Source organism: Oncorhynchus keta, chromosome 25, assembly GCF_023373465.1.
Source record: "Oncorhynchus keta strain PuntledgeMale-10-30-2019 chromosome 25, Oket_V2, whole genome shotgun sequence".
NCBI classification, from domain to species: Eukaryota; Metazoa; Chordata; class Actinopteri; order Salmoniformes; family Salmonidae; genus Oncorhynchus; species Oncorhynchus keta.
In genome coordinates this window covers 4067347-4094274 of record NC_068445.1, presented here as the reverse complement: position 1 = coordinate 4094274, position 26928 = coordinate 4067347, and the positions used below count along the sequence as shown (strand labels likewise).

The 26928-nt window shown below is 43.5% G+C and overlaps 1 protein-coding gene across 9 annotated transcripts in view; it reads left to right on the top strand.

The window, feature by feature from the left end:
- LOC118358022 (multiple C2 and transmembrane domain-containing protein 1-like) overlaps positions 1 to 26928 on the top strand; it is a 213395-nt gene that overhangs the window by 52138 nt on the left and 134329 nt on the right. Inside the window, exon 1 of one of the 9 annotated variants that reach the window (XM_052478512.1) lies at positions 14614 to 14734. The exons of the other annotated variants lie outside the window; for them this stretch is intronic. Coding sequence (XP_052334472.1) covers positions 14693 to 14734 — 42 coding nt within the window. The 5' untranslated portion in view covers positions 14614 to 14692. Of the gene's footprint in view, positions 1 to 14613; positions 14735 to 26928 lie in introns of those variants that run through there. 9 annotated transcript variants of the gene reach the window in all.

Genomic DNA, 26928 nt, shown 5'->3' with positions numbered 1-26928 from the left:
TCCAGCAGCAACAAACAGCTGCATCAACTGGTATTCGACACTATTTCGCAATGGGATGTTTTTCTTCTCGCAGACAATTGTCTCACACCAATTTTATTTATCGGCTTTTAAATTAAGGGGCTGTTACCGGCTAACGGAAATCCTGGTGTGTGTGTGTGTGTGTGTGTATGTGTGCGCATGCGTGTGTGTGCGTTAGGGCTGGCCTAATTACTGTATAACCATGTACCCAACGGTTATGGATGACTACTGTAAAAAAAAAAAAAATGTAATTATTTTTTAAAATAATTTTTGGGGGGAACGAACCGTTGACTGAAGACGGGACATCCGGGCATTTGTGCGGTTGAGTCCGTTTCTATAGTAACAACGTGATTTCAGCTCTACTTTGGTCCTATGTGTACATTCACAATGGCTGCCTGTCCACCCACACATTATGCCGTCTTTGACTTAAATGGGGACGCCCATTCTTTTAATTCTATTTCTATGGCAGCACATGCGGTCAGGAGCGGAGGAGAGGAGAAAATGTGCGTAAAAATAAACAAACATGAATAATAAAATATGTATTTATTTTGTTATTTGAAAGGTTATTACGGAGACCGTTGTCATTTGGCTGGCCAATTACATCATCCAGAATTCTATGACTGTCACAGCCCTAGTGTGTGTGTGTGTGTGTGTGTGTGTGTGTGTGTGTGTGTGTGTGTGTGTGTGTGTGTGTGTGTGTGTGTGCGTGCGTGCGTGCGTGCGTGCGTGTGAAGCCAAAAGGTGAATCTGTTCTTTTGTTAGCCCATTCGCATCTGTTTGCAAAAGAGTATAAATGAGTTTGTCTTTGAGGGGAGTCGGAGGACTCAGCAGACTGAAACAGACCAAATGCCAGCCATCATACAGGCTCCAGAAAGGAGGAGGAAGAAAGGCAGCTAGGAAGGGGGGAGGTATGGAGGCTGAGAGCTATGAGGCGGGGCAGAGGAAGCCAGGGAGGCAGAGAGGGAGAAAGGTAGGGAGAGAGGATGTTCAGGAAGTGTGGAAGGTGGGGATGAAGCCAAGCAGGCTTGAGAGGGAAGCAGGGAGACTGAGAGACAGGCAGGAGACAGAGAAGGAGGAAGATAGGAAGGCAGACTGAAAGCCCACCTGGGAAAAGAGCTGGGCTTCTGGCCATGGGTGCACTCTGTCTCAGCCCTGCTCTGCTGGCAGCCTTGTGGGCTACACTATCTCCCTGGGAAGCACTCTGATAGCATCTACCATTCAGAGACAGGAATCTCTCTCTCTCTTTCTCTCATTCCGTGCTTTGTTTTTATCTCCTTGATGATCTTTTCTTTTGTTCTTGTCTACGTCCTGTGATTACTTTCCCAGGCTTTAATTTTGGATCTCAAGGTCTGTCTGTGTGTGTTGGTTCTGCACTGGCACTGTGCCTAGCTAATTACCCAACACTGGTGTGACCTGTGTGCCCTGGTGGTGTGTGTGTGGGCACACCCAGGACATTACCACCTTAGGTAGTGCCAGCTTGACTGTGGCACGTTATGTCCTGTGGCGGTGACATTTACATTTAAGTCATTTAGCAGACGCTCTTATCCAGAGCGACTTACAAATTGGTGCAAACACCTATGACAACCAGTGGAACAGCCACTTGCATCTAAATCTTGTTGGGGGTGAGAAGGATTACTTACCCTTACTTACCCTATCCTAGGTATTCCTTGAAGAGGTGGGGTTTCAGGTGTCTCCGGAAGGTGGTGATTGACTCCGCTGTCCTGGCGTCGTGAGGGAGTTTGTTCCACCATTGGGGGGCCAGAGCAGCGAACAGTTTTGACTGGGCTGAGCGGGAACTGTACTTCCTCAGTGGTAGGGAGGCGAGCAGGCCAGAGGTGGATGAACGCAGTGCCCTTGTTTGGGTGTAGGGCCTGATCAGAGCCTGGAGGTACTGAGGTGCCGTTCCCCTCACAGCTCCGTAGGCGAGCACCATGGTCTTGTAGCGGATGCGAGCTTCAACTGGAAGCCAGTGGAGAGAGCGGAGGAGCGGGGTGACGTGAGAGAACTTGGGAAGGTTGAACACCAGACGGGCTGCGGGGGGCTGCAGGGAGCCCAGCCAACAGCGAGTTGCAGTAATCAAGACGGGAGATGACAAGTGCCTGGATTAGGACCTGCGCCGCTTCCTGTGTGAGGCAGGGTCGTACTCTGCGGATGTTGTAGAGCATGAACCTACAGGAACGGGACACCGCCTTGATGTTAGTTGAGAACGTCAGGGTGTTGTCCAGGATCACGCCAAGGTTCTTAGCGCTCTGGGAGGAGGACACAATGGAGTTGTCAACCGTGATGGCGAGATCATGGAACGGGCAGTCCTTCCCCGGGAGGAAGAGGAGCTCCGTCTTGCTGAGGTTCAGCTTGAGGTGGTGATCCGTCATCCACACTGATATGTCTGCCAGACATGCAGAGATGCGATTCGCCACCTGGTCATCAGAAGGGGGAAAGGAGAAGATTAATTGTGTGTCGTCTGCATAGCAATGATAGGAGAGACCATGTGAGGTTATGACAGAGCCAAGTGACTTGGTGTATAGCGAGAATAAGAGAGGGCCTAGAACAGAGCCCTGGGGACACCAGTGGTGAGAGCGCGTGGTGAGGAGACAGATTCTCGCCACGCCACCTGGTAGGAGCGACCTGTCAGGTAGGACGCAATCCAAGCGTGGGCCGCGCCGGAGATGCCCAACTCGGAGAGGGTGGAGAGGAGGATCTGATGGTTCACAGTATCGAAGGCAGCCGATAGGTCTAGAAGGATGAGAGCAGAGGAGAGAGAGTTAGCTTTAGCAGTGCGGAGCGCTCCGTGATACAGAGAAGAGCAGTCTCAGTTGAATGACTAGTCTTGAAACCTGACTGATTTGGATCAAGAAGGTCATTCTGAGAGAGATAGCGGTAGAGCTGGCCAAGGACGGCACGCTCAAGAGTTTTGGAGAGAAAAGAGAGAAGGGATACTGGTCTGTAGTTGTTGACATCGGAGGGATCGAGTGTAGGTTTTTTCAGAAGGGGTGCAACTCTCGCTCTCTTGAAGACGGGAGGGACGTAGCCAGCGGTCAGGGATGAGTTGATGAGCGAGGTGAGGTAAGGGAGAAGGTCTCCGGAAATGGTCTGGAGAAGAGAGGAGGGGATAGGGTCAAGCGGGCAGGTTGTTGGGCGGCCGGCCGTCACAAGACGCGAGATTTCATCTGGAGAGAGAGGGGAGAAAGAGGTCAGAGCATAGGGTAGGGCAGTGTGAGCAGAACCAGCGGTGTCGTTTGACTTAGCAAACGAGGATCGGATGTCATCGACCTTCTTTTCAAAATGGTTGACGAAGTCATCTGCAGAGAGGGGAGGAGGAGGGGGGAGGATTCAGGAGGGAGGAGAAGGTGGCAAAGAGCTTCCTAGGGTTAGAGGCAGATGCTTGGAATTTAGAATGGTAGAAAGTGGCTTTAGCAGCAGAGACAGAGGAGGAAAATGTAGAGAGGAGGGAGTGAAAGGATGCCAGGTCCGCAGGGAGGCGAGTTTTCCTCCATTTCCGCTCGGCTGCCCGGGTCGTCAGAGACGACCCACAACAGGCTACCCCACCTCCGCACTCGAGTGTGTCTTCTCTTGATGCAGATTGGGATTACAGCTTTGATTCCCATGGGAGTGGATATTTTTTTAAGATGCAAACGAGGAGTAAGAGGAAACCCTCAGTGGCCCAAAAAGGGTTCAGCAGCACCACGGATGTGGAAGAAGGGTCGGATGGGAGAGAAGAACACAGGAGCAAGGCTGCTATTGGACACGCGATCAGAATGCCTGAGTGTAATCAACCTTTCTTCACATCCCATAAACACTTCATGTGAGTTGGCCTTGAGTAAAGGCTTATCTTTCGTCCCCACTATCTTGTAATGACTTCGACACTACAATAGAGTTTCAGAAATGATTTTGTACATTGAGATTTAGGGAGTTTTTCTGCCCAATAAATGCTAAGTCCAATTGTGGATGTATCAAGAATGGCTGAGATGAGTGTTCAGGCTATGGGTGACACAATAGAGAATGACATTTCCCACAGAACAAAAACTATTTTTCAAGGAAAATCCATCAGCCCAGATACGGAAATCCCTCCCTACAAACATAGTGCAGATTGGTGGAAAAAGATGTGTCTCAGATTCTAAATAAGAAAGATAGTCTACCATAATCTCCCAAAGAACAGAGACAATCATTGGATTAATAAAACAATGACTTCAGTTTGATCGTGAGTAATGCTGATAAGGCCGGAGCTGTGGTGTTGGTAAACCGTGATGATTATGTGAATGAGAGCCGGGGACAACATTGAACAGCGCCACTTTCTATCAGAAACTGTCACGTGACTCCACACCACTGTTCAAAGACCATATCTACTGCGAGCTGAAGTTTCTCGTCGAAAGTGGAGACATTATACAAAAAATAATATCAATTCATGAAAGTAGACAATCCAATCACGAGCGTGATCCATGCCTTTCTAAAACTACTGGACATGCCTTTCAAACTACTGGATAAGCCACCCGGGGAGACCTGTTGTGGCCTCCATTGGCTTATTGATTTCTTTCTAAAAAAAACAAGTGTGGTGTCCCTCCCGGCATATGTACACATATGTCTATGGACATGATTAACACCCTTAACATGATGCACAATAGTAATGGAGGGATGATTATGGCTTGCGTTGATGTGGAATCCCTGTCTACACACATCCCCCACCAGGGAGGCCTAGAAGCCATGGCAACACTATCATTCGTCAACGACCCACTGGCACTCTCCCAAGCACCAACTGCATTGTTGAACTGGCTGAGATTGTTCTGACTAAGAACTTGTACATGTTCGTTCAACAGAAGGGAACTGCTAGGGGTAGTAAAAATGACACTGAATAATGACAATTTGTAAATGGGGTTGTTTGAGAAGAATGTGGATTTTCAGCCCTAACAATCCATTCTTGCACCATATCAAGCGCTGGAAACGTTTCATTGATGACATATTCCTTCTAATCCAGGACACAGCAGAGGAACTTTGTCAATTCCACTCTTTCATCAATACAAGCAGTTGAACATCTGACATTCCCCCTCACCTTTGATGCACATGAAGTGAGTATCTACACATTTTGATAAAGGGGGAGAGGGGTGGCTTTATCACTGACCTACTGTATACAGGAAGCAGACGGACAGAAATTCCCTGTTTACGCGGAGATAACTTCCACCCTACACCCCTGAAAAAGAGCCTCACTGTCAGCCAATACAGTCGCATACGCAGGATCTGTAGTACACAGAGCGACTATGACAAACAAGTCGACTGTCTGGATGAGCGTTTCAGACGGCGGAGTTACCCAGAGGAGTGTCTGCATAACGCAAGGGATCGTTACAAATATATGACCCAGGAGGGCAGCCTCACGCCCAAACCACCCCCGGAAGATCTGGTTTGGATGGAAACATAGTCAATAAAGTGATGAATTGGGAGCATAAACAGGGTGCGGTCCTTCCGGGTCTCCACAACTATTCTTTATTAGCCCAGCACCTATGTTTTTAAGGATGTGCATATGACCATAAACCTTTCTATACAGTATACCCACCTCAACACACCTCCAGATGGGTAGGCAGAACAGACAGAGTAGTGGTGCCAGCCTTCATTTTTTTTGTTGATTTCACATTGAACTCAACCAAATGTAACACTAGACGTTAAATTGACATCTGTCAATTTGTCTGCCTCTTGAGTAACCACTGTAGCTCACTGTTTCCACTACAGTATTCTATTGTGTGGGTTCATTGATAACGCTGCTGTGAGCTGGCGTAGGTCCTCTGAAAGGGCTTCAGTGACTGGAAGGCTTTGAAGAGTGTTTCCGAACCCTGGATCGGAAACACTCTGGGGGCTCCTGCCCGGGCTGCCATACTGTGTGTGTGTCCTGTGATGTGTTGTGACTAATGAGCAGACAGATGGCTCACGCACTAGACTCCACTCACCACTCACGCTAATGCCAACATAGAGGACAGGAGGCAAGCCCGCAGATATGATGAACTGTGTTGGTCCTTCTTGTGTCAGTCTGGTGGTTCAGTGCCCTTGTCCTCAGGAAGTGGAAAGGCCAGTAGTCGGCACCGTTAAGACTTTATGAATGACTCTGTATGAAACAGACAGCCCTCATATATACAGAGCCTTCGGAAGGAATTCAGACCCCTTGACTTTTTCCACATTTTGTTACGTTACAGCCTTATTCTAAAATGTATTAAAATAAATAAAAATCCTCATCAGTCTACACACCATACTCCATAACTTTTTTCACATTTATAAAAAAATAAATAAAAATACAACTTTTTTAAGCATCCTTGAGATGTTTTTAGAACTTGATTGGAGTCCACCTGTGGTAAGTTAAATTGATTGGACATGATTTGGAGAGAAACACCTGTCTATATAAGGTCCTACATTTGACAGTGCATGTCAGAGCATAAACCAAGCAATGAGGTCGAAGAAATTGTCCGTAGAGCTCCGAGACAGGATTTTGTCGAGACACAGATCTGGGGAAGGGTACCAAAAAATGTCTGCTGCATTGAAGGTCCCCAAGAACACAGTGGCCTCCATCATTCTTAAATGGAAGAAGTTTGGAACCACCAAGACTCTTCCTAGAGCTGGCCGACCAGTCAAACTGAGCAATCGGGGGAGAAGGACCTTGGTCAGGGAGGTGACCAAGAAAAACAAATACCTTCTTTTGGCTGTCTGTCACTCTGACAGACCTCCATAGTTCCTCTGTGGAGATGGGAGAACCTTCCAGAAGGAAAACCATCTCTGCAGCACTCCACCAATCAGGCCTTTATGGTAGAGTGGCCAGACAGAAGCTACTACTCAGTAAAAGGCACAAGACAGCCTGCTTGGAGTTTGCCAAAAGGCACCTTAAGGACTCTCAGACCATGAGAAAAGATTTTCTGGTCTGATGAAACCAAGATGAATGGAGCAACGTACAGAGAGATCCTTGATGAAATCCTGCTCCAGTGTGCTCAGGACCTCCGACTGAGGTGAAGGTTCACCTTCCAACAGGACAAGTACAGTGGCTTCAGGACAAGTTTCTGAATGTCCTTGAGTGGCCCAGCCAGAGCCCGGACTTGAACCCAATTGAACATCTCTGGAGAGACCTGAAATACAGGTGTGCCAATCTTGTAGCATGATACCCAAGAAGACTTGAATATGTAATCGCTGTCAAAGGTGCTTCAACAAAGTACTAAGTAAAGGGTCTGAATACTTACGTAAATTCTAAACACCTTTTTTTGCTTTGTCATTATGGAGTATTTTGGGTAGATTTATGAGGGGGAAAAAAGCTATTTAATAACTTGTATAATAATTGTGTAACATAACAAAACGTGGAAAAAGTCAAGGGGTCTGAATACTTTCTGAATGCACTGTTCGAATAAACACACACTACACATCAACTTGGAAACACACACGGGAACACACTCTCAAACACATATTCCATGAGGCCTGGAGGCAAGCAACATTTTGTCAAGCATGAAAAACATCAAAACAACGTTCTGCGCCACAGTTCATAGTCATGTCTTCCCAGGCCTGTCATTATGCTAATACCATCTGTATCATCACTGAGCCATCAGAAATGCCTTTAGATTCCAACCACAACATCATGTTGACCGATGAGTAGCCAGAGTCTGCATTTGAATAGCCTGCTCTGTTTTGCAGCATTAGAAGTGTGATGTTGGATGTTAATCCCATAATTTATGGGTTTCCTCAGCATCCATCAAACCTGCTGACAGTCAGATACTGCAGTATTACACTGAAAGGGACAAACACTCTCATATAAAAAAACTTGCAGACACATGCACTAACACACACCGCCCTCTCTCCGCTGTGCCACCATAGGGATTAGTGCTGCCTGCAGTCTGTTGCCCATTGCCCGCTGGAGAGTGGCATCCCCTGCTGTGAGTGCCAGGCCTGGTGCCCCTCTCTTCCCTGTCACAGGCTGTTATGGGTCTGCCAGCAACAACATTACTGTACAAAAATCACTTATTATTATCCTTCTCTCAATGCTCTCTCCCTTTCGAAATCGCCTGCCCTCCATCCCTGTATTGGCTGTTTACATGTCTCTCTGAACCTTCCTCTTCTCCTTTCTTCTTCACGCCTTCAGCGGTTCACCTTTCTGACAACCTGTCTTTGTGTTAACTTCTGTCAACCTCTCACTCTCTTTTTTAATTCTGGAATTTTCAGATCATGGTCTTTCTCTCTTAGCCTCCGGCACTTAAACACGTCTTTTTCCTGACGTGTGGCTGGAGTCTCTCTCTCTCCTCTCTCTCTCTGTCTGCTAGCTTGAAGAGCCAATGAGATCCCCACAGTGTGTGATATTAATAGCTATTAGCTTGGAGGATGCCTGCAGGGTTGAGCTTCTCATCCCAGCTCTAACCAGAATTCACTTCATACTACATGTAGCTGTTTTGTTAAATTTCAGTGCGCCTTTTGACATTATCGATCATTGTCTGCTCATGGAGAAACGTATGTGTTATGGCTTTACACCCCATGCTATATTGTGGATACAGAGTTACCTGTCTAACAGAACACAGAGGGTGTTCTTTAATGGAAGTCTCTCCAACATAATCCGGGTAGAATAAGGAAATCCCCAGGGCAGCTGTCTAGGCTCCATTAATTTTTTCAATCTTTACTAATGACATGCCAGTTGCTTTGAGTAAAGCCAGAGGTCGACCAATTATGATTTTTCAGCGCCGATACCGATTATTGGATGACCAAAAAAGCCGATACCGATTAATCGGCTGATTTATATATATTTTTAAAATGTGATAATGACAATTACAACAATACTGAATTAACACTTATTTTAACTTAACATAATACATCAATAAAATCAATTTAGCCTCAAGTAAATAATGAAACATGTTCAATTTGGTTTAAATAATGCAAAAACAAAGTGTTGGAGAAGAAAGTAAAAGTGCAATATGTGTTATGTAAGAAAGCTAACGTTTCAGTTCCTTGCTCAGAACATGAGAACATATGAAAGCTGGTGGTTCCTTTTAACATGAGTCTTCAATATTCCCAGGTAAGAAGTTTTAGGTTTGTAGTTATTATAGGAATTATAGGACTATTTCCCTCTATACCATTTGTATTTCATTAACCTTTGACTATTGGATGTTCTTATAGGCACTTTAGTATTGCCAGTATAACAGTATAGCTTCTGTCCCTCTCCTCGCTCCTCCCTGGGCTCGAACCAGCAACACAATGACAACAGCCACATCAAAGCATCGTTACCCATGCAGAGTAAGGGGAACAACTATTAGAAGGCTCAGAGCGAGTGACGTATGAAATGCTATTAGTGTGCGCTAACTAGCTAGCTAGGCTTGAAGTCATAAACAGCGCAATGCTTGACGCACAAGGGCGAGCTGCTGGCAAAACGCACGAAAGTGCTGTTTGAATGAATGTTTACATGACTGCTTCTGCCTTCGCGTAACAGGCAGTCTCCTTGTGGAGTGCAAGGAGAGAGAGGCAGGTTGTTATTGCGTTGGACTGGTTAACTGTGAGTTAACAATAGTTAACAATTCTAAAAACCTGTTTTCACGTTGTCATTGTGGGTATTGTGTGTAGATTGATTAGGAAAATCATGTATTTAATCCATTTCAGAATAAGTCTGTAACGTAACAAAATGTGGAAAAAGTCAAGGGGACTGAATAATTTGCGAATGTACTGTATATGTGACTGAACGGCTCAAAATCTTATGTTGCAAAATTTGAAATCGTTTTTTTTTTACATTGAATAAAAGTAGAGACTCAGAGATACAAAATGGTATGTAATACACTGTAGTTTTGAGGAACAATGGGAAAGTATTTCTGCTTTCAAAGTTGATAAACTTGTAAACACACTTTTGAGAAAAGGGCCTTTGAATATTTCGGTACCTACTGGAGAGCTCTCCTTTGTCTATAATGTCAAGTGAAGTGTTATTTTATCAAATCAATTCTCTGTAATTATAATTACGTGATTAAACTAATCGTGTAAATGTAGTTACCTAGGAAGTCGGCACCAAGGAAAGTTATAATTTTTAATATAACTTTTCAGATATTTTAATATTATTCTTTATTGCAAACGTATTAGTCTCATTGCAAACGTTGTATATTGTTGGTTATCTGCACAAACCCAGCCTTTCCTATGAATCATCCATACACCAATTGTCTTGTAATTTATTCACTAACTAACTAAATAATCACAGAAATGCATAAACACACAAACAGTAGATATGGTTACAAGGAAATGATAGTTCCCTAGTGGGCTAAGCCGATATGACGGCTTGGTGGACAAAGGGAAGTGGCTGTCGATTCTGTTGGAATCGTCTCTGTCTGTCTGTTGGAGAGTTCATCCGAGCGTCTCTCTCTCTCTCTGCTTCCCTGAAGATTAAAGTATTTTGTGGTTAGGATGGATACTTTAGAGTAAAATTCAGAAATGTTCTCATAGAATAGATGTTTTGGCGGTTGTCAGTCTTCGCATCCCAGGTTGACATAATTTAAAGCTGCAGATTAGTAATTAGTATCTAAGATTTGCTCTTATTCTGTCGGGATCGATAGTCTCAGAGTTGAACCAATGCTCCACGTGGTATGGTTAGGAATTCAATAACTATTCGCAAATTGCTTAGTCTGAAGAGGATTTCCTCAGGAGGGGGTTTTATTCATAACAATAGCAAAGCATGGTTCCATGAAGCTGGATCGTGTCTGTGCTCATGGGGGCAGGCCAATGCCTTAGTTAAACTTTAAAGGGAATACAATTCTCTCACATTAAAGGTTTAACATCACATTACATCATTTCACAAATAGTTTCATCTTTACTCATTCAAACCTCATAATTGAGAAATGTGCACATTCAGAGATATAGTTATGTGTGTTTCCTGTCCTCTCTGAGGTCACCAAATGAAACACACTCGTACCATCCTCCAGTCCAACCAGCTGTGAGATTTTGACCCGTCACAATGCTGTCCTTCACAACACCAGCAATCTCAGACAAAGTGTTCACTCTGGTCTTTCTGAAGCGCTGCTTGATGAGGCGCGAAGTACCAGCCGGGGGCAAACTTGGTGTGGCCTGTGATTAGGAAGTTTAGATCCAGACTGTTCAGTAGGGGCCCTGAATAAAAGTAGTGCCAATCATGTTGGAGCTCAATAAAATAATCAAATCGTGTTTATGCTTTAAATACCAAGTGTTGTCATCGATTCCTTGTAGTCGCCACACTGCGGCTTTTGTCACATGGGATGGCAGCAGCTTTCCACCAAAGTGTTTGTGTCCTGGGTGGCATCCTGGTGATACTATTACATTATCCTCTGCGTAGTTGTTGAGGAAGTTCACAACTCGCTGCAAGTCCTCATGCTTCAGGTGTAACCTATGCTTGCTTGGGCCAGCTCTCTTTGTGATGGGAGGCATTAGACCATTCTCCTTGTATCCTTGCATGACTGGTGGAGGAGAGTCAGGCGTGTTCTACTGATGCTGAAAGACAAATTCCAGATACAAATATTTTAGCATTATTATACAATAGATGTGAAATGGCATTCTGAGATATCACTACACACAGTTCATACATGTAATGCTAGCCAGACATCTAACGTCAGCTAATGTTATCTAGCTCACAGCAAGCTTTAACTTGGGGTCTTTTCTTTAGACGTGTAGCTAGCTACATACCATAAACCCAATCCATAGAGTACTAGCAATATAAACTGATAGTAATAGCTAGCTAAAGTTAACTAGCAATGCCAAATGGCATTCTGAGAAAACATCACTGACATTTGGTTCATACATCTAAGTTACTGTTAGCTAGCAAGCTAGCCATCTATCCTCAGCTAACGTTAGCTAGCTAACAGCAAGCTTTAACTTTGGGTCTTTTGTTTAGACATGTAAACAATGAACTATTATCCCAAGCCATATAGTACTACCAATACAAACCAATTTTCATAGCTAGCTAACCAAATAAGTTCAATGCAATGTAAAATGGCATTCTGAGAAAACATCACTAACGTTACACACAGTTAATACACGTTGATCGTCGTTTCTTCCCCATCACTGTCATCAGAAGACTCTACAATGTCTTCTTCAATTAAAATGTTTTTACCTAAATCAGGGATTTCCTAGGCAGCAATGTTATTGAGAACAGTAGCAACATATTTGCAGTTCTCCATGGCTAACGTTAAATCTTTAGGGGGGAAAACTGCAGTAGAAAGGATAATGTACGCATAACGACCAGCTCATTTTATGGACACAAGATGCTACGCATCAGACCAATCTGAAGCTCATCTCTCCTCATGTCCAGCCCACTCATTATCTCAGGAAGGTTTCTTATTTTTTCTTTGAATAAACCAACTAGGCTCGTAATTTAACAACTTTATTCGTATTTACAGATGGCATAAAAGTTTTTATGAACCTCTTAAGCCCACCCGACACGCAGGCGTCCCATCTAGCCATTTGGAATTGCAAATGCACTACGCTAAATGCTAATAGCACTCGTTAAAACTCAAACGTTCATTAAAACACACATGCAGGGAACTGAATTAAAGCTACACTCGTTGTGAATCTAACCAACAAGTCAGATTTTTAAAATGCTTTTCGGCGAAAGCATGAGAAGCTATTAACTGATAGCATGCAACACCCCGAAATACCTGAAGGGGACGTAAACAAAATAATTAGCATAGCCGGCGCTACACAAAACGCAGAAATAAAATATAAAACATTCATTACCTTTAACGAGCTTCTTTGTTGGCACTATATGTCCCATAAACCTCACTATTGGGTCTTTTTTTCAATTAAATCGGTCCATATATACCCAACATATTGATCTATGAAAAGTGTGTGATCCAGAAAAAAACAGCGTTTTAAAACGCAACGTAATTTTTTTAAATTAAAAAAGTTGACGATAAACTTTCACAAAACACTTCGAAATACTTTTGTAATCCAACTTTAGGTATTAGTAAACGTTAATATTCTATCAAATTGATCACGGGGCGATGTGTATTCAATAGCTCCACGTCTTCAAATCATGGTCGGAAATCACTCTTCCAAAACATCCTGTCGGAGACCGGAAGGAATGGGGTCTCTCTTACTTGTTTGACCAAGAAACAACTCCCAGGCAATTGACAAGACTGGCGACATCGTGTGGAAGCTGTAGGACTTGCAATTTCGGCCCCATCTAATTTGCTGTCCCATAGACAATACATGCAAGTGGCGCATTGATATTTTTCCCATTTTTTTGTGATCAGTTTTCCTTGCGCTTTTCGACGAAACACACGTTCTGTTATAGTCACAGCCGTGATTTAACCAGTTTTAGAAACGTCAGAGTGTTTTCTATCCACACATACTAATCATATGCATATACTATATTTCTGGCATTAGTAGCAGGACGCTGAAATGTTGCGCGATTTTTAACAGAATGTTCAAGTAATGGGTAGGCTTAAGAGTAAGGGGTAGGCTTAAGAGGTTTTAAGGCACATGGAAGTTCACATGTTCGAGAAGGCATTTCAAACGGCTCTGCTGTGAAGTCAAGACGCCTAGTTTCCTGAAACGGGTCACATATCTGTATAGCAGTAGTACCCTATTCGACAAGTGTAAAGATGTGGATGTTGGGTACATGGTGCCGGCATATCTGTCTCTGTCGCTCTAGAGCTAGGCCTAAGCTTGTCTCCATGAATATTTATTTTTTAAATGTAAATATCATACAGTGGACGCCTATGCCTACAGGCCTACAGTATATGCATGCAATGGCCTGATCTCTATATCGCTCAAATCTCCAACAGCTGAACCATGAGATAGACAACTATTGTTTTAGGAAAGTAAAAAACAATAAACTATAATGTTTTTAATAGGCAACACATCAAAACACAACAAATATTATTTGGGGTAATTTGTTATACCCAGTTTTTAATGACACGTAATTATGGATCATGGATCAATATGGCTTGTTTGTTGATGGCGCTGGCAGCGCCCAGTAGGAGGTTTCTTTCTCTCTCTCTTTCTCTCGGATCTGAACAGGTCTCTCCGATCCAAACCAGCATGGGTCCGTTTTCCACTGTCCTTTGGGTCTGACTGTCCTCGGGTCCATTCTGAACGGGTCTCCATTAAAATAAAAAAATGTATGCATATCGGGTCGAGTGGGAAATCCACAGATCCATTTCAGAACAGATCCAACTTGAAGACCTCTAGTCCTGAGTGCCACGCCCTGCTTCCTCTCCTTACGTCACACAGTCCCACAGGATTACACTGTCAGCGTCTCTTTTTACCTTAGTTCAGTGAGTGTGTTTGTTTGTGTGGGCAGTTGTGTTGCTTGCATATCCTATTTCGTTTAGTGTGTGTGTGTGTGTGTGTGTGTGTGTGTGTGTGTGTGTGTGTGTGTGTGTGTGTGTGTGTGTGTGCGTGTGTGTGTGTGTGTGTGTGTGTGTGTGTGCGTGCGTGCGTGCGTGTGTGTGTGCGTGCGTGCGTGCGTGCGTGCGTGCGTGCGTGCGTGCGTGCGTGCGTGCGAGAGAGAGAGAGAGAGAGAGAGAGAGAGAGAGAGAGAGAGTCTTGCGTCTACCGAGGTGGGAGGGTGGGAGTGGATATGTGGAGTATTTGAAAGAACCTTCCTCACAGCTGATTGCCCGTTGCTATGCACTATGTGTGTGTGTGTGCAAGTGTGTGTGTGTGTGTCTCATATAGGACAGTAAAGCCAGCAGCTGCAGTGGTAGTGTGGAGCTGGCTCTGAGTCTGGATGTTAGCACTGTCTCTCTCCTCCGTGGGACGAAGCCTGACTGTAGGTACACACGCACACACACGCAGTTAACTGCATTTAGTTAACTGCATGTGTCTAATCATCATGTGGATTACTGTTTTTATGCGCTGCTGTATTCTATTGGAGAATATTCACACTGTCGAAGCTGATGTTTTACTGTTCTGGTCAGTGTGCACTGTGCAGGGGACTGCTTGCATGGACTCTCTGTTGAAAGGAGGATTTTAACACAGTGGATTTCAGAGGTGTTGACGGGACTAAAGTGTCCTGGATCAGTAAAATGTACAGTAAGTACAGAGAGTAGCAGAGTACAGTATAGTGTGGGCTTGTGTATTTTCGTAAGCTTCAGTATCTACTCTGTTTTGATCACGCTTTCAAAAGACTGTGTTGGTTTGCACTGTAAAGGCACTCTCAGACGGTCAAAACAAATCAAATTGTATTCGTCGCACGCTTCGTAAACAACAGGTGTAGACTAACAGTGAAATGCTTACTTACAGGCCCTTTCCAACAATTCAGAATGAAAGAAAATGGAGAAATAATCGAAAAATAATAACATCAGGAATCAATACACAATGATTATTTACCAGTACCGAGTCGAGGTGCAGTGGTACGAGGTAATTGAGGTAGATATGTACATATAGGTAGGGATAAAGTGACTTGGCAACAGGATAGATAATAAACAGTAGCAGCAGTGTATATGACGAGTCAAAAGAGTTAGTGGCCGTATACTGACAGTCAAAAGAAAAAGTCAGCACACTAATAACATGTAGTAGTATAAATACACATTGAGTAACTTGGCTATATACACGGTGTACCAGTACCGGGTCGATGTGCAGGGTTGTGAGGTAATTGAGGTAGATATGTACATTAGATGTCTTCTCTGATCCAGAAATGGAGATCTGGACCGAATTGGATCCATGATATTCATATCCGACACTGACAGGACGCGGTCGTCGGATTCGGATCCGAGGTGGACAAGATCCGACACCAAAACATGTCCGACATGAGGGAGAATCAGATCCAAATTGGGTCGGGTCTGTATCGATCCGAAATATTAAATCCGAAATATTAAAATGCAGCTTGATACTGTTTTTAATGAATATGATAATAATATACTTGACTTGTCTGGTAGTCAGTGAACATTAATGTTTCACACGGATTTTCTGTTGTAGACCTATCCAAAACAATTGAGTTGCGGTCTACACCACAGCTTAGTACTTACATAAATGACATCCCCAATTGAAAATGTCGACACAATAAGAAGGGAAGGGGTGTGTGGTGAAAATGCACCATAGGCCCATCTCTCTCCAGAATGCGTTTCTCTGTCTCCCGTTAATTGGTCACATTCATTTGGTGAATTGTTTGCGCTTGTGTTCATGTTTATTTTTCATGTATTTGGATGTCTGATAGTAGGCCATTTCGGATTGTCTTAACTCCCCAGCAGTTAGTTATGAGCTGCAGAGCTTCTCAGAGTATTTATTTTGGCACCTTACCGGGGCTGTGACGGTAATTGAATAGCTGTAGAACTGGTGGTTATGGATGAAGTCCTCCATGAAAATGAAATATCCTTCAATTTTTCTAAAAATGTTTTATTTACTTTATTTTCATGCAGATACACTTAACCTAATAGCGTGAGTTTTAATTAATGACTGAAAGCAATTGTTTTGCTAATTTAGTTAACTCCATTCATTATTCAACAGCAGTCGACAAGGTTGTTCTGGCTCTGAGGCCTATAATGCGTTGTGTCAAATGGACAATGGGCCAACTCCTCTCCAACCTGGCAAGGTATAATTTGATACGGGATCTTTTCTTAATTTATAGACTAATCAACACTGATCTAGCCCGATCCTGGACGATATTCCGCCCTCGGTGAGACCAAAAAATTGCCACCCTCCTATCCCCGCAAAGTAGAATAGTAGCCTGAGCTATACGTTGTCACACTTTTATGAATGCCCATGTGGTAATTTACTGATTGTAAAACAGGCATTACATTAATTTATGTTAATGCATGTATTAATTACAGTGATTTCTCATTCTCGGAGTGGAAATGTTATTTGGGGAATTCACCACCTGCTACATTTGTGACAAACAAGTTTTTGTTTATTTCATACCATCATTTACGCGCTGCGTGTGAGGAATGAACATGTGTCTGGTTTCTCTGTCCTGTTAATGTGGATGGAGTTTGCGCGCCATTTGACGCATAGAAGTGCCTAGCCTGCTTCTCGCAAATGTCAAATGTAGAAAAGTGTCCAGCTGGACTGTCTTTTTAAAATTATTTTAAATTTTTTACATCCATTCAAATTATAATAGCCCCTCAGTCCTCACACTATTTGAAAAATATTTTCCAACACTCTCCCCCTCGATAATCAGCAATTCGGATAAACAGGCTATGGACATGTTGCGTGTATTTGTTTTAGTTTTATTGATTGTCAATTTCCTCTTCATGCTATAACATAGCTGTCTCCTTCATACTCTCCTTGTCAATTCATTATCTTATAGATTACTTTCATAAAGCCTAACGTAGGCCTATGTTTTTGAATATGTTTCAAGGAAAGGAGAAATATTTGCTCTTATGTCTGACATACAATGGTGGCTTTGATTGACGGGTGCTTTTACGGGGTTGTGCGCGTGTGATTCGCGGATTCTCTCTATAGGCCTATATGTCCATTCAAAAAGTTTCATGAAGTGGCCTGTCTGGACTCCATCTCTTTAATAAGAATCAAATACTCATGGCATGATTTAATCTTGTAAAATGCCTATTTTCAGTAGCTTAGGGTACATGATTTACCTCATTACAGAGTCCTCTCTTTGTGGAACGGTCGATTGACCGCAGCAGCGGGGTTTGTGACTTCATGCAAATATTTTGGGAAAAGTGTGAGAAAACCCATTAGACTTCACTTGAATGGTTTTGTGCATCGAAATATGATCTGTATTTATGTTTTATTTTTACATATGCAGAAAAGCCAATAGATGAGGACAAGGTAGGTATATCTTTATTTCGACTCCGTTAATTTGGGTCAATACAAAAATGTGACAGATCCCCTCCAACCTTGCATTTCTTCATTAATTGATTCATATTTACAAGTAATAACCTGAATACTAATATGAAATACCATGATAATAACAAAGTGTAATGGCTTGTTTTATTAAGAAGAATCTGCATGTGAACAAGTGTACAAACAGAATTGTACACCCTTTTTGACCTACCTTCCATGGTGTGTGTGGACCATGATAGATCCTTAGTGATGTGGACACCGAGGAACTTGAAGATCTCGACCCGCTCCACTACAACCCTGTCGATGTGAATGGGCGTGTGCTCTGCCCTTCCTGTAGTCCACGATCAGCTCCTTTGTCTTGCTGACATTGAGGGAGAGGTTGTTGTTCCTGTCCTTTTCCCTATAGGCTCATAGTCTCACTGTCATCGTTGATCAGGCCTACCACCGTCTTGTCATCAGCAAACTTAATGATGACGGTGTTGGTGTCGTGCACGGCCACGCAGTAGTGGCTGAACAGGGAGTACAGGAGGGGACTATGCACACAACCCTGAGGGGCCCCCGTGTTGAGGGTCAGCGTGGCGTAGGTGTGGTTGCCTACCCTCACCACCTGGGGTCGGCCCGTCAGGAAGTCCAGGATCCAGTTGCAGAGGGAGGTGTTCAGTCCCAGGGTCTTTAGCTTAGTTATGAGCGTGAAGGGCACTGTGGTGTTAAATGCTGAGCTGTTGTCAATGAATAGCATTCTCACATAGAGATTGCGACATCTGTGGATCTGTTGGGGGGTTGCTATTTGGAGTGGGTCCAGGGTGTCTGGGATGATGGTGTTGATGTGAGCCATGACCAGTGTTTCAAAGCATTTCATGGCTACAGATGTGAGCGCACGGTCATTTAGACAGGTTACCTTGGCATTTTTGGGCACAGGGACTATGGCTCGAAACATGCTGGTATTACAGGCAGTGTCAGGGAGAGATTGAAAATGTCAATGAAGACACTTGCCAGTTGGTCAGCGCATGCTCTGAGTACGCGTCCTGGTAATCCGTCTGGCCCTGCGGACTTGTGAGTTTTAACCCGTTTAAAGGTCTTACTCACATCGGCTACAGAGAGCCGGTTGATAGGTGCTGGTCTGTGTCTGTGTTTTGTATATGTTTGTCTGTGTGTATGTTTGTCTGTGTTTGTGTTAATGAATTGGTGTAGGCTGATCTGCAAGTGGTGTCTAGTTTTCAATTGTGTGGAATAGAGGAGGGGGCAGCTTGCATGACAGGGGAGTGGAGAAAGAGAGCGAAAGACAGCAAGAATGATCAAGACAATGCAAATGAGAGAGAAACAAGAAGAGAGGGAGAAGGATTGAGATTAAGACAGAAAGATCGATATAGAGAGTGAGACGTGGAGGGAGAGAAAGAAAAAGGGAGAGAGGGAGAAAAATAAAGAGAGAAGGAGAGCTGAATGTTGAATATTGAATGAGGGAGTTGAATATTAGAGATGCTAGGTAGGTTCATAGCACAGATCGACAGACATCTCCTGTTCCCCCTCCATCTATCCCACCCACGGAAAGATGGAACATGACAGCGGCTCGGTGGAGCGGAGGGGTGGATAGAGGGATGGAGGGACAGAGGAAGAACCTTCCCAGCATCTGGACAGATGAGCAGCCAGGGAGGGACGGGGTCATTAATAATAACTCCAGCCCCAGCTTCACCACCATGGCACTCAGATGTACTATACATGATCAGAATGAGAGGGATACAGAGCTGGTTAGACTAGAGGAGAGGAGATAGCCTGAGGTGGGTGTGTAGGAGGCTGCTTTAGGATGGGTGGTAGTTAAGTGATTGAATATCTATATACAGTTCAAGTCGGATATACACTTAGGTTGGTGTCATTAACAAACTATAGTTTTGGCAAGTCGGTTGGGACATCTACTTTGTGCATGACACAAGTATTTTTTCCAACAATTGTTTACAGACAGATTATATCACTTATAATTCACAGTATCACAATTCCAATGGGTCAGAAATGTACATACACTAAGTTGACTGTTCCTTTAAACATCTTGGAAAATTCCAGAAAATTATGTCATAGCTTTAGAAGCTTCTGATGTCTAATTGACATGATTTGAGTCAATTGGAGGCTTCAAACTCAGTTCCTCTTTGCTTGACATCAATGGAAAATCAAAAGAAATCAGCCAAGACCTCAGAAAAAAATTGTAGACCTCGACAAGTCTGGTTCATCCTTGGGAGCAATTTCCAAACGCCTGAAGGTACCACGTTCATCTGTACAAAAAATAGTACGCAAGTATAAACACCATGGGACCACGCACTTCAAGTGTACATAAAAATACAAATTTGAGCCGTTTAGTAGATGTTTTTTTCTAAAGTGTGTGCATGCATTTTATTTATGGGTGGCCCCAGGGAGAATTGAACACACAACCATTGGCATTGCAAGTGCAATGCTCTACTGACTGAGCCACACATGACCGTGGCCATATAGGTGGCAGGTAGCCTAGTGGTCGGAGCGGTGGGCCAGTAACCGAAAGGTTTGCGAGATCGAATCCCCGAGCTGACAAGTTAAAAATCTGTCGTTCTGCCCCTGAACAAGGCAGTTAACCCAATGTTCCTTGGCTGTCATTGTAAATAAGAATTTGTTCTTAATTGACTTGCCTAGTTAAACAAAATTAAAGGGAAAACAAATAGGTACATGGTATTGGGATCTCTCTCTGGGTTGTTTCTCAGCTGGCGCGAAGGCAAATGGCTATGGATGGATAACACCTGCTCGTCGAACATCTCATTCGGAAATCAACTGCACTAATATGGAGTTGATCCCCCAATGGGTGGCATTTTCATGCTGAAATAGGAAAGGGCCCTCCCCCAAACTGTTGCCACAAAGTTGGAAGCACAGAATCATCTAGAATGTGCTAGAACATTACGATTTCCCTTCACTGCAACTAAGGGGCCGAGCCCAAACCACGAAACAGTCCCAGACCATTATTCCTAATCCACCAAACTTTACAGTTGGCACTATGCATTGGGGCAGGTAGCGTTCTCCTGGCTTCAGCCAAACCCAAATTTGTCTGTTGGACTGCCAGATGGTAAAGTGTGATTCATCACTCCAGAGAACGAGTTTCCACTGCTCCAGAGTTCAATGATGGCAAGCTTAATCAATTGATTTTTTTTAGCACCCTCGTCAATACGCTCCTCTTAAACTCCAGAGTATTATTATGAAGTACAGTCGTGGCCAAAAGTTTTGAGAATGACACAAATATTAATTTTCACAAAGTCTGCTGACTCAGTTTGTATGATGGCAATGTATGCATATACTCCAGAATGTTATGAAGAGTGATTAGATTAATTGCAATTAATTGCAAAGTCCCTCTTTGTCATGAAAATTAACTGAATCACCCCCCCAAAAAAAATCCATTGCATTCCAGTCCTGCCACAAAAGAACCGGCTGACATCATGTCAGTGATTCTCTCGTTAACACAGGTGTGAGTGAGGACAAGGCTGGAGATCACTCTGTCATGCTGATTGAGTTCGAATAACAGACTGGAAGCTTCAAAATGAGGGTGGGGCTTGGAATCATTGTTCTTCCTCTGTCAACCATGGTTACCTGCAAGGAAACACGTGCCGTCATTATTGCTTTGCACAAATATTGCTGCCAGTAATATTGCACCTAAATCAACCATTTATCGGTTCATCAAGAACTTCAAGGAGAGCAGTATAATTGTTGTGAAGAAGGCTTCAGGGCGCCCAAGAAAGTCCAGCAAGCGCAAGGACCATCTCCTAAAGTTGATTCAGCTGCGGAATCGGGGCACCACCAGTACAGAGCTTGCTCTGTGCATCTGCACGCACAGTGAGGTGAAGACTTTTGGAGGATGGCCTGGTGTCAAGAAGTGCAGCAAAGAAGCTACGTCTCTCCAGGAAAAACATCAGGGACAGACTGATATTCTGCAAAAGGTACAGGGATTGGACTGCTGAGGACTGGGGTAAAGTCATTTTCTCTGATGAATCCTCTTTCCGATTGTTTGGGGCATCTGGAAAAAAGCTTGTCAGGGGGAGACAAGGTGAGCGCTACCATGAGTTCTGTGTCATGCCAACAGTAAAGCATCCTGAGACCATTCATGTGTGGGGTTGCTTCTCAGCCAAGGGTGTGGGCTCACTCACAATTTTCCCTAAGAACACAACCATGACTAAAGAATGGTACCAACATTCGGCGGTGTGTGGGCAAACAAAAACCCACAAATTCTGACAAACTCCAAGCATTGATTATGCAAGAATGGGCTGCCATCAGTCAGGACGTGGCCCAGAACTGAATTGACAGCATGCCAGGGCGGACTGCAGAGGTCTTGAAAAAGAAGGGTCAACACTGCAAATATTGACTCTTTGCATCAACTTCATGTAATTGTCAATAAAAGCCTTTGACATTTATGAAATGCTTGTAATTATACTTCAGTATTCCATAGTAACATCTGACAAAAAAATATGTAAAGACACTGAAGTAGCAAACTTTGTGGAAATTAATATTTGTGCCATTCTCAAAACTTTTGGCCACGACTGTAGTGTGGAGTATTATGGCTGTTTTTGGGGGGTGAAGACCTTAGAGATGGGGATGTGAAGCAGCCACCTGCGGCTTCTCTCTACCGTATGCAAATGTGGATGGTTGTGGGGCGGCTGGGAGCTGGATGACGGCTGCTTGTTCATTCATGTGCTGTGCTCCGTTGACAGTGGCAGCTCCCCGCAAGCTTTCACGCTCTCACAGCGAGTTTGGTAACCACAACTAATTTCACATTCTAATTTAGTACGTCTCTAATTCAGTTTGGGCCTCGTGGGTTTTCTAGGTGGCCTGCTCCTTTTGACCTGATTCTCTGATTCTTTCTGTCTCTCTCACTTTCTTACTCACTCTCTCTCTATTTCTCTATCTCCCTCTCTCGCTTTCTCTCTCCCTCTCTCACACTTTCTCTTGCTCTGTGAAGCAGCTGTGCACAGACTACAGTGCTGTTAGAGTGAGTCGTGCCCTTATCTGACCGTGCCTCTTACCTGGTAATGTCAGGCAGTGACAGGGAGAGCGTAAGAGCCTGCCTTCTCCCCAGCTTGGCACAGAGACACAGGGAGAAGTCCTCGCTACCTCACAGCCCAACCAAGGTGCATGTGTCATTGTCATGGTAATTGAACGTGCTGTAGCTAACTGCAAGCTACGACGTGATGATGAATGATGACATCATCATAATCAATTATTCTACTTCAGACCGGGTATCTTTAAAGCACTTTGACAACTAGGGCTGTGGCGGTCAGGAATTGTGTCAGCCGGTGATTGTCAAGCAAATAACTGTCGGTCACACGGTATTTGACCATTAACTAACAAAAGCACATTTAGCATCTCTTGGCTTCCACGCATGCCACTGATGCACACCTTCAGATCATCTACATTTTAAAAAGTCTAATAAATCCATGTAATATAGCCTACACCTTCACAATAAATCCATTATATTTTAGACAGGTCTTGTCCTTATGCTAGGTCCTGATCTAGCTATGCCAAATGGCTGTGGGCTACATTAGTTCATTTAGCAGACAAGATTTGCTTAAAATTGTATATCATTTTATAGTATGAAGAATACAATTGAACACAGCTGAATAAAATAGAAGGGATATTTTCTCCAAACGATTTTGGGGAGTGGGCACATACGGCTATTCTGGGTTGAGCAGTTAACAAAGAAATAGGTACTCCTACATGCTTAATTTAGCGTTAGTAATGTAACTGTAGTTGTTCTACAAACGTTTGGCTACAGTATATGTTTAGATTTTTAATACATTGTAAGGCTGCATGATGCCACTCTAATGATGATTTGAAAAAAGTCACTTGAAGGCATGAGCTCTGCTCTGTTTTTTGCGCAGGCTGTTCACACTTCATCAGTCTCTCGTTCACAATTTGACAAGCACTTGCTAATACCTCGAATTTCATGATGGCGTTCCCTTTTTGTGGCCATAATGCACCCTAAAAAAAGGACATGCCATTTGCGGCCATTGGCTGTTGTGCCCTTGGCCTGGAGTGCTGTGTTGTGCCCTTCTCCCTGAATGCTGCCTGGTCCGAAGCAACTCTCACTCACATGGCTCTCCATCACGTGATTGGGTCTTTCTCACAGGCTACAAGTGAAGACAGACACACCGGGGATGCACCTGCGCTTATCCAATTCCGAGGTGCATATTGAACATTTTGGAAGAACTGTCTACATTTCCTTTTCATCAGCCAACGAGATGAGGCCTAATGAACAGCAAAAACACTAGCCTATGTCAATCTTCTATCCCCATAGTACAAAAGTTGACCTTTTCTATTCTGTGTGTGAAATAAATATTACAAACATAGTCTAGGACAGTTGTGGTAGATCCCAAATTAATACAACCACTAGCATCCACCCCCCAAAAAAAGTATGCAATGTGGCTGTCGCAACAGATCTGAACGTTTAGCTTAAAATGTTGATAAACTATTATGCTATTTCTTCACGTTTATAAGCGCAGCAAGGCTATAAGCGTGAATGTTCCATTAGCGGGAAAACACCATTATCAAAAGTGACCGCAAATGCAATTATGCATGTAATGCTTTTATTATAAAGGTGTATTCTTATGGTGAATATTAACTTCCCAAAACTTGACATTCACACACTTTTTATGTATGCCAGCTCGGCTCTACACCCCTTGTAAAGCAGATGAATGTGCTTAATATTAACTTCCCAAAACTTGAAATTCACACACTTTTTATGTATGCCAGCTAGGCTCTAAACCACTTGTGCTTAATTTTAAAACGCTATTTGGTCACTTTAGTGATACAAACCTTATCAAAACATATAGACCTATGGGTTTGGCTACATGAGGTGTGCAACTATTTTTTTTAAAGGGCATTGTTTCTTACGCTGGGCATCATTCACAATTGATAATATATCATTTGCAAGTGATAGACTAGTATTGTCACCCATCAGAATATTCTTGATTTAATCTTGTCTTTACATATACTAAATCATATACAGTGTATGTGTGAAATTTGTTTTGATTTAGAATTGACCATTATCATGCAGCTGTCTCGAAACAGGGGCTGGGGAAAAATGTAATCTATACACTTAAATAGCAAATACAGGACACTTTTCCCATGATTCATTTTCATGCCAGCTAGGTAGGCTACACTGCTGTTGTAAAGATAAGCAATGTGGTTAGTATTAGGAAAGTTGAGAAATAACTTTCTAACCCATAGAAAGTTGATGGTATACTCCTCTTTTTAATAGAGGCCATCACTCTGTTTTCTTGCTGAATTGCATAGCCTGCAGAAATGTTGTGCAACATGAGTTATTGGGCTCTCATGATGTATTTGATTAGAATTTCGATTACATTTGCATTGATGTCGGAGTGATAAGACGGACAATAGAGTGCTGAGGACCAGGCAGTTAGCAAGTTTGGTAGGCTACTAATGACCATCAACGGCATCAGAGCTTTTTTGAAGTCTAATTACCGTGACTAAACAGTCACTTGGAATTTGACTGCCTTCATGACCGCCAGTGTGGTGGTAATACGGTCACCGCAACAGCCCTAGTGACAGCTGATGATGTAATTGACTTTATAAAAGAAACTTGTTGGAAGATGAGAGGGTGGTTGTGGGTGGGCCAGCTATAGGCCGTATGGGGCGGTTCTGTGTTTGAAGATGCTGTGCAGGCTCTGTACTGTTCAGTACTGTATTGTCCTGTACTATACTGGTTTGCGAAGCGTGTGACAGTGGGCTGGGGGCTGGGCACTCTGCCTGCGTTGTCAGCAGCTTCTGACTCTCTGGGACGACCGCTCTCCTCCTCCCAGAGCTTAACGGTGACGGACAGACGGGAACACTGCCAAAACATACACGCTGCTCTGTCATTCTGTACTCTCTCTCTCTCTCTCTCTCTCTCTCTCTCTCTCTCTCTCTCTCTCTCTCTCTCTCTCTCTCTCTCTCTCTCTCTCTCGCTCTCTCTCCCTCTGTGTTTTCACTCTCCCTGTGTCACCACTCTCTTTTAGTCTCTTTCTGAAAATGTTCTCTGTCTTACAGTGTCACTTCCCCCCTCCTCACTCAGCAACAGTACTTGCCTGGCCATCGTTTATGCAGAATGACACTGCATGACACTGTCAGTAGTATGTCAGGTGGATGTCAGGTGCAGGCAGTAGAGAGAGAAAAAAACGGTGTCAGCGATAAATGCTCTGTCTCTAGATGCTCTGTCTCTAGCCACTTCCACAATAAAGAACATTATTATAACTAGAAACTATTATTGCCACTGTGTCATCACTTTTCAAAAGAGGTGAAGCTGGATTAGTTTGACTTTACTTGAGATTCTATTTAAATCTTCTCAGAGAGGAATAGAACAAGTATAGAGAGGGGGGAGGGGGGTGGGGGTACTGTCACGGATCAGTCCGGAACTTTCATCACGCACACCTGTCCACTATTCCCACTGATTATTATTTGTATATATGTGCACTTTGGTTTCCATGGTCTCCTTTTATACCAATGTGACAATAGCCTACTGCTATTGTACTGCTCTCTTTCTCTCTCTCACACACACACGCACACTAGTAATGGGCGAAAAATTGATTCAGTTACATTTCGCAATATTATTTTGGGACAATATTATATCGATAGTTGACTAGATTGATAAAAAACGGTGGAACATCAAATTGCAGTATTGAATCGCAATTCATATAGAATCGTGGGAATCGCAATACATATCCTGTCAGCACCTAAGTATCATGATGATATCGTATATTGAGGTCCCTGGCAATTCCCAGCCCTAAACTACACGCACACACAAGCGCGCACACAAGCGCGCACACACACACACACACACACACACACACACACACACACACACACACACACACACACACACACACACACACACACATACATACATACATACATACATACATACATACATACATACATACATACATACATACATACATACATACACACACACTCACTTAACAGGAAGCCACAAGTTTACGAAGCATGTGACAAATAACATTTGATTTGAACATGGAATGGTCGGAGGTTTTGCTATTTAAATGACATCTAGGATTGCATCTAGGATTTATAAGTGTACGTATGTGGAAACTGCAGTTTACTAATGGACCACCAATGGATTGAAATGCCTCTAATGCTGGGGGCGGGAGTGCACCTGATCTATCTGTGTGTCCCAATGGAATAATATGGAGAGGATTGCACTCACCTGCA